Source organism: Brachionichthys hirsutus, chromosome 22 (genome assembly GCF_040956055.1).
Source record: "Brachionichthys hirsutus isolate HB-005 chromosome 22, CSIRO-AGI_Bhir_v1, whole genome shotgun sequence".
NCBI lineage: Eukaryota > Metazoa > Chordata > Actinopteri > Lophiiformes > Brachionichthyidae > Brachionichthys > Brachionichthys hirsutus.
The window spans coordinates 5,061,710-5,068,392 of record NC_090918.1 but is presented as its reverse complement, the minus strand read 5'-3'; the positions used below and the strand labels follow the sequence as shown (position 1 = coordinate 5,068,392).

Genomic DNA, 6,683 nt, shown 5'->3' with positions numbered 1-6,683 from the left:
AGAGGAAAACAGATTAAAGTCTGTTTTTCATCTGCACATTCAGAAAAATTAAAGGTTTTGGGTGTATTTGAACTTATTTAAGTCTCACAATACACAGAAAATCTGAAAGGAATAACTATTAGAAGAATAAAACACGTAAAATAGTCATTTTAACGGATTCAAGCGCCGCCGACTGTTTGTGAATTCTGACTGAGGAACAATTTAGACCATAAATCCACCTAAAGTCGACATTTCTGAGGATGGTGTGTAAAATAACTGATCATTTAACCGTTTAATGAACTCGGGAGACTTTGTTCCAGGTGCGTGTTTTCCGACGGTCCCTGAACGCAGCAGCGTCCTGGTCTGAGCGGGTCTGGACTCTGGATGCTGGACTACGTCAGCAGGACAGGGGAGACCGTCCCAGCCCTCGGAGGAGCGGAGCGGAGCGGAGGCGGCGCGCAGCTCCCCAATTTCCACAGACCAGCTCGCGCGCCTTTCCCTCCACTCTCCGTGCGTAAAGACGCACGACACCATCAACGGCAGAAGATGCTTCCCAGGAAAAGCATCATCCCGGAGGAGTTCGGCCTGCCGGGGCTCGCCTCCCGGTTGCCCCGCAAGCCCGTCTTCAGGGACCGCGTGAACAAAGCGCGCTTCATCGCCAAGAACGGCGCGTGCAACTTGGCGCACAAGAACATCCGCGAGCAGGGCCGCTTCCTGCAGGACGTGTTCACCACGCTGGTGGACCTGAAGTGGCGCTTCACGCTGGTCATCTTCACCACCACGTTCGTGAGCAGTTGGCTGCTGTTCGCCATGAGCTGGTGGCTGGTGGCCTTTGCGCACGGAGACCTGGACCCGGAGCGGCAGAACAGGACGCACTGCGTCACGCACGTCAAGTAAGAAGGGCGCGCCAAACTTAACGCGTAAACTTAACTGGAAGGGTTCAGCACGTCAACGTGTGTTTGGTGAGACTTTAGATTCTGTCTCTGTCCTCCTCCTCCATTTGTAAAGTAGTTGAAGAGGAGGAAGAGGAGGAGGAGGAGGAGGAGGAGGGAGAGGAAGATAAAGTATGGCAGAAATCAGGGAAGTTTTCCACATCTCCTTATTGTGGCTCACAACCTTTCCTTCCTTCCTTCCTTTAATCTGGAGGACTAGTCTTTCCTCCTCTTCCTCATTTTAATCTGGACCTGAACCATCGTCCCTCCTGCAGGTCGTTCACCTCGGCCTTCCTGTTCTCCATCGAGGTCCAGGTGACCATCGGCTTCGGGGGGCGGATGATAACGGAACAGTGTCCCACAGCGATCACCGTCCTCATCATGCAGAACATCGTGGGTCTCATCATCAACGCCGTCATGCTGGGTGAGACCCGGTCCGGTCCGGTCCCAGTCCGGTCCCAGACCGGTTCCAGGCCGGTTCCGGTCCGGTTCCAGTCCGGTCGCAGTCCGGTCCCAGTCCGGTTCCAGTCCGGTCCCAGACCGGTCCCAGTACGGTTCCAGTCCGGTCCCAGACCAGTTCCAGACCAGTCCCATACCGGTCCCAGGCCGGTTCCGGTCCGGTTCAAGACCGGTCCCGGTCCGGTTCCAGCCCGTTTCCAGGCCGGTCGCAGTCCGGTTCCAGGCCGGTTCCAGTCCGGTTCCAGACTGGGAGCCAAAGTGATGACCTTTTTGGACCGTTTTTTTAAAATGAAGGTTTTATTGTTGCCCCTCACATCAAACATTTTTTTTTGTTTAACTTAAAAAATAAAATATATCAAAGGTAGAAATACAATTGAATTAAAAGCAAATCAGGACCATCCCATTTCTGGTTCCGATCCTGACAGCTGGGGTTTGTAGTTCTTTTCCGAGATGGGCCTGACCCGGGTCCGGTTGTCTCCTGTCCCAGGTTGTATCTTCATGAAGACGGCCCAGTCCAACCGGCGGGCCGAGACGCTGATCTTCAGCCGCCACGCCGTGATCGCCATCAGAAACAACAACCTGTGTTTCATGATCCGCATCGGGGATCTGAGGAAGAGCATGATCATCGGCGCCACGGTCCGGCTCCAGGTCTGGTCCCGGGTCTCGTTGTAGGGGGAGGAGTTTCACGCAGCCGGTGGATGATTGCTCCACATCATCGACAGGTGGTGAAGAAGACGACCACGCCCGAGGGGGAGGTGATCCCCATCCATCAGATCGACGTCCAGACCGAGAGCGCCGTGGCCAGCAACAGCCTCTTCCTCCTCGCCCCCCTCATCATCAGCCACGTCATCGACAAGAGCAGGTATAGCAACGATCTGGCGGCGGGCCACGCCCACACGGCGTGGTAAAGACGCGTGCCTTTCAGCCCGCTGTACGACCTGTCGGCCATGGAGCTGCAGTGCAGCGACCTGGAGGTCATCGTCATCCTGGAGGGGGTCGTGGAGACGACCGGCATCACCACGCAGGCCCGCACCTCCTACGTCGCCGAGGAGATCCAGTGGGGCCATCGCTTCGTTCCCATAGTAACGGAGGAGGAGGGCGTGTACTCCGTGGACTACTCCAAGTTTGGGAACACGGTGAAGGTTCGTATGAACTCATGAATATTATTAATCATTGCTCCGCCCACGTTCTGTAAAGGCCTTTGGTTTTGTCCTCCTGATCTTTGACTGGAGAACAGACCGTTCTGTGCCGAACCTTGCGCCCCCTGCAGGTTGCCACGCCGCGCTGCAGCGCCAGGGAGCTGGACGAGAAGCCGTCCATCTTGATCCAGACGCTCCAGAAGAGCGAGCTGTCCCACCAGAACTCGCTGAGGAAGCGCAACTCCACGCGGCGCAACAACTCCATGCGTAAAGGCGCGGCGGGTGGGGGCGGGAACCTGCGCCGGAACAACTCGGGGCTCGTCGCCCCCAAAGTCCAGTTCTTCACCCCGAGCGACGGGAGCCAGACCCTGAACGCCGTCACCTGACATGAGGCCTGCCCCCCGCTGGCCGCCCTGCTGCTCCTGGGGGGCCGGAGGGTCGCCGCCATTGGCCTGGCTCCCGCGCTGATGGGACTGTTTCTGGTTCCTGCCTTGTCTCGATTTATCTCCCAACACGTTACCCCACGTTTACATTCTTAGAGTTATATAGCTCATATTTTAATTAGTCCCAGAGAAGATTTAATTATGGGTCCACCACAAACCAAGAGAAAGAGACTTTGTAAAGTGTTTCCAGTGTTTATTTTATTCATTAGAATCACAGGTGAACTATTAGAGATTGTAACTCGTGGAAGTCGATCTCTGCACAATGTTTCACTTTATTCATGTTGTTTGTGAATAAATGCACTCACTTCATGTGTTCATTCAATAGTTAAAGCAAACAAACACATCAGTGACAAAAGGATTTTAAAAAGCATGAAAATGAAGAAATATTTTGCCGGAAACAAATGTAAATATCTGTTTTGATAAACATGATCAGATGTAGATAAAGGTTAAAGGTTAGATTCCAACCCACACACACAGAGGAACGCGTGATAACTGATATATCTAATAATAATCGATTTGAACATATTTAAATATAATGTCACGATATTTAAAACAATTTCAGAGTAAAAAAAAGAAAATTCATGTAGAAGAATCGCTCCGTTTTGATTGGCTCTGGGGGCACCGCGTGCCTTTGACGTACCCGGAAGTGGCAGGCAGGAAGTGTAAGGCGAAGGGACGAAGGTAAACATGGCGCTTAGCTCTCTGTGCAGAGCCGTCCGGGTGTTTCGAGCCAGCGGGGCTGCAGGTCGCCTGGCAGGGGCTCGGTTCTACTCCCAACCCGAACCGGAACCGGAGCCGCTGACGGTGACTCAGCAGAACGGCGGAATCAGGTGCAGCCATGAAATATGTCCGTCATCTCGGAAATGTTTGCAGAACAGAACAGAACAGAACTTAAAGATAAAGGTTAAAGCCTAAATATAAAGTCGGCTCACATTCCGCGGCTCCGTTTGTCCGGTATAACGTTAACGTCAGTGTCGTTACCGAAATAATCTACGGAGCCTCGGAGGCGTCAGGGGCGAACCGCGATTTAGTAAAAGTGTTGACTCGTCAAAAGACAACTGGGCGATGCTTCCTGGTTTACGCTCAGAACTAGTGACGTCACGGAGGTGCTTCCTCCTCCAGGAGAATCATCCTGAACGATCCCAGGAAGAGGAACGCTCTGTCTCTGTCCCTGCTGGAGTCCCTCAGGGACAGCATCCGGGCTGGGGGGGACAGCGACGACCTCAGAGTCATCATCATCTCAGGTGGGGGGGGTGTGCGTGTGCGTGTGCGTGTGTGTGTGTGACAGGGACATGACAATAAACCTGTGTGTGCGCGCGTGTGTGTGTGTGTGTGTGCGTGTGTGCGTGCGTGCGTGTGTGTGTGCGTGCGTGCGTGTGTGTGTGTGTGCATGTGTGTGTGTGCGTCAGCCAAAGGGCCGGTGTTTTCCTCCGGACACGACCTGAAGGAGCTGACGTCGACTCGGGGCCGAGATCATCACACCAAGGTGTTTCTCACCTGCGCTGAGGTGGGTTTCAGGTTACAAGCTCCTCCCACTTATTAAGAAGTGGGAGGAGCTATGATGAAACGGGACCCACAGGTTATGACCCTGATACAAGACATTCCCGTCCCTGTGATCGCCATGGTGAACGGCGTTGCCACGGCGGCCGGTTGCCAGCTGGTTGCGAGCTGTGATGTCGCGGTAGCGTCGGATAAATCCACCTTCGCCACTCCGGGGGTCAACGTGGGTCTGTTCTGCTCCACGCCGGCGGTGGCCATCGGCAGAGCCGTGCCGAGGAAGGTGAGGGCGCCAGGTTCCCGTTTAGGAACTTCAGCAAATCAAGATTTAAAATAATAGTTTAACATAATAGTTTGCTCATTTATTATTGAACAAATTAAAACATTTAGTTTCAAAGGACTGCTCATACAGAAGTCCTGCTCGCGTCCAGGTTGCCATGGAGATGCTGTTCACTGGAAGTCCCATCTCCGCCCACGACGCTCTGCTGCACGGTCTGGTCAGTAAGGTGGTGCCGGAGGGGCGGCTGGAGGAGGAGACGCTAGCCATCGCCCAGCGGGTGTGTCGGGCCAGCCGGCCCGTCGTCGCCCTGGGAAAGGCCACGTTCCAAAGGTCAGGATGAACGTTTGACCTCTCGCTTGTGGTTGTTTGTGTGTGGCACAATCCAGATCTCTATAATGAACTTAACTACGCATTCCTTTCACACGCGTCGTCCCATCTCTCGTTTCCTCCAAAGACAAATGGCTCAAGGTCGGGACGCAGCATACGCCACCGCCACCAAGGTGATGGTCGACAACCTGGCCCTCAGAGACGGGCAGGAGGGGATCCGGGCCTTCATAGAGAAACGCCCCCCGGTGTGGAGCCATAAAGCGGAAAAAGCCCACGACTGATGGCCTGCTGAGAGGCCTTCATTACGATGATGATGATGATGCTACCTTTAAACCGTGGATGTGGAATAATTATTTCCACAGTGAGTAAGACTCGGAAGAAGCGGTGACTGAAGATGATGACTCAGCAGATTCCTGTAACAATGTTTGTGTAGAAAATGATAAATGCTGCAAGTCATAAACATCAGGGCTGCTGATGTTTAAGTTATTTTATTCATGAATGGACAAAGATTATTTATAAAAATGTAAAAAATGCAATCTTGATTTCCAGCTCTGATTTGTTCCTTTCACGCAATAAAAAAAACCTCAGAACTTTCTGGTTGTGCAGAAACGCTTCAATATGGTGATGCCCCTGTTGGTCAGTCGCCGCAACTACAAGAAGAGGCCTGGCAGACGGAGCCAGACCCCGATCCTCGACCCTTGCGTGAAAGGAGCGCCCCCTGGAGGTGCGAGGAGCCGTTTGAGGAACTATCGTTCATGAGAAGAACCCCGGGTCGGGTCTGGGCTTTATCAGCAGGACCCGTGACGTCAAAGGTCCCGGTTAACAACACGGTTCGGGTCGAGACATCTCAGAACATTTGGACCGGGACGTCTGGAAATAGAATTTCTGACACATTAATGGACAAAAAAAAATAAGGCGGCGTTTGTAATGTCTTCGCATACGTTACAGCGTTATTAATTTAGAATTTAAATGTTTTTAATTGGAGTAAGTTTCGACACAAACGTTGTTGGATGCGGCCCAAACGGTGGTGAGTGTTGTTTATTGGCTTTATTTGTTTATTAATCTGTTTTTACTATTTATTTTTTGTCCTTTTGAGATCGAATGTCAGTGACGTTTACTGGCTCTGTTGAGCTAGCTAAGCTAAGCTAAGCTAGGCTAGGCTAAGTCACTTGCGTCGCCTTCATTTTTAGCAGGCCGCCGTTCTGAAGTTATTTTGTTTTGTTAGCTAGCATGTGTGCTACATGATGCTAGCAGCTCTGCTTAGCATTCTTTGCTAAATAATAACGAGTTAATCTTGAAAGCCAAATGTAAATGTTTCTAATCACATTTTTATTGTGTCTCGGTCGTTAGTGGCCAAGGTTGGCCACTAGGGGGAGTCCTCGGCTAGCTTTTACTTTCCTGGGGTTTGATTGAATAATAACTGTAGACTTTTATTTAAAAACGTGAAATGCGTCACGTGATGAGGATTTAAAGCAGGACAAGTGGAAGCAAAAATAACCTCCCAATATAAAACAGGAACATTTGATTGATATCCAGCATAATTCCTTTAGATCATTGGCAGCATCTTCCGCGTCATTTAGGTTTTATTATATAACATACAACTTAAGCATGTGTTTGGGAAGCGCCC

General features: G+C 51.5%; 2 protein-coding genes across 2 annotated transcripts; both read left to right on the top strand.

Moving 5' to 3' along the window:
* Positions 1 to 363: 363 nt before the first annotated feature.
* On the top strand, positions 364 to 3,261 carry LOC137911022 (ATP-sensitive inward rectifier potassium channel 8-like). Its single transcript, XM_068755445.1, has 6 exons — positions 364 to 872; positions 1,187 to 1,335; positions 1,858 to 2,018; positions 2,093 to 2,232; positions 2,296 to 2,512; positions 2,641 to 3,261. The coding sequence occupies exons 1-6, from the start codon at positions 364 to 366 to the stop codon at positions 2,893 to 2,895; spliced, it is 1,431 nt and encodes a 476-aa protein (XP_068611546.1). The 3' UTR covers positions 2,896 to 3,261.
* A 354-nt stretch (positions 3,262 to 3,615) lies between these two features.
* echdc3 (enoyl CoA hydratase domain containing 3) lies at positions 3,616 to 5,650 on the top strand. The gene is made up of 6 exons (XM_068755447.1): positions 3,616 to 3,782; positions 4,075 to 4,196; positions 4,362 to 4,459; positions 4,532 to 4,732; positions 4,881 to 5,059; positions 5,184 to 5,650. Exons 1-6 carry the CDS (start codon positions 3,640 to 3,642, stop codon positions 5,335 to 5,337), a joined length of 897 nt encoding a protein of 298 aa, XP_068611548.1. The 5' UTR covers positions 3,616 to 3,639; the 3' UTR covers positions 5,338 to 5,650.
* The last annotated feature ends 1,033 nt before the right edge of the window (positions 5,651 to 6,683 follow it).

Bases quoted from the DNA above. Each gene is read 5' to 3' on its own strand.
- LOC137911022 (XM_068755445.1), top strand. From the start codon at position 364: ATGCTGGACTACGTCAGCAGGACAGGGGAGACCGTCCCAGCCCTCGGA. The intron at 1,336-1,857 runs GTGAGACCCGGT...CTCCTGTCCCAG, and splicing joins CATCAACGCCGTCATGCTGG to GTTGTATCTTCATGAAGACG. The intron at 2,233-2,295 runs GTATAGCAACGA...CGTGCCTTTCAG, and splicing joins CACGTCATCGACAAGAGCAG to CCCGCTGTACGACCTGTCGG.
- echdc3 (XM_068755447.1), top strand. From the start codon at position 3,640: ATGGCGCTTAGCTCTCTGTGCAGAGCCGTCCGGGTGTTTCGAGCCAGC. The intron at 3,783-4,074 runs GTGCAGCCATGA...TTCCTCCTCCAG, and splicing joins CAGCAGAACGGCGGAATCAG to GAGAATCATCCTGAACGATC. The intron at 4,733-4,880 runs GTGAGGGCGCCA...GCTCGCGTCCAG, and splicing joins GCAGAGCCGTGCCGAGGAAG to GTTGCCATGGAGATGCTGTT.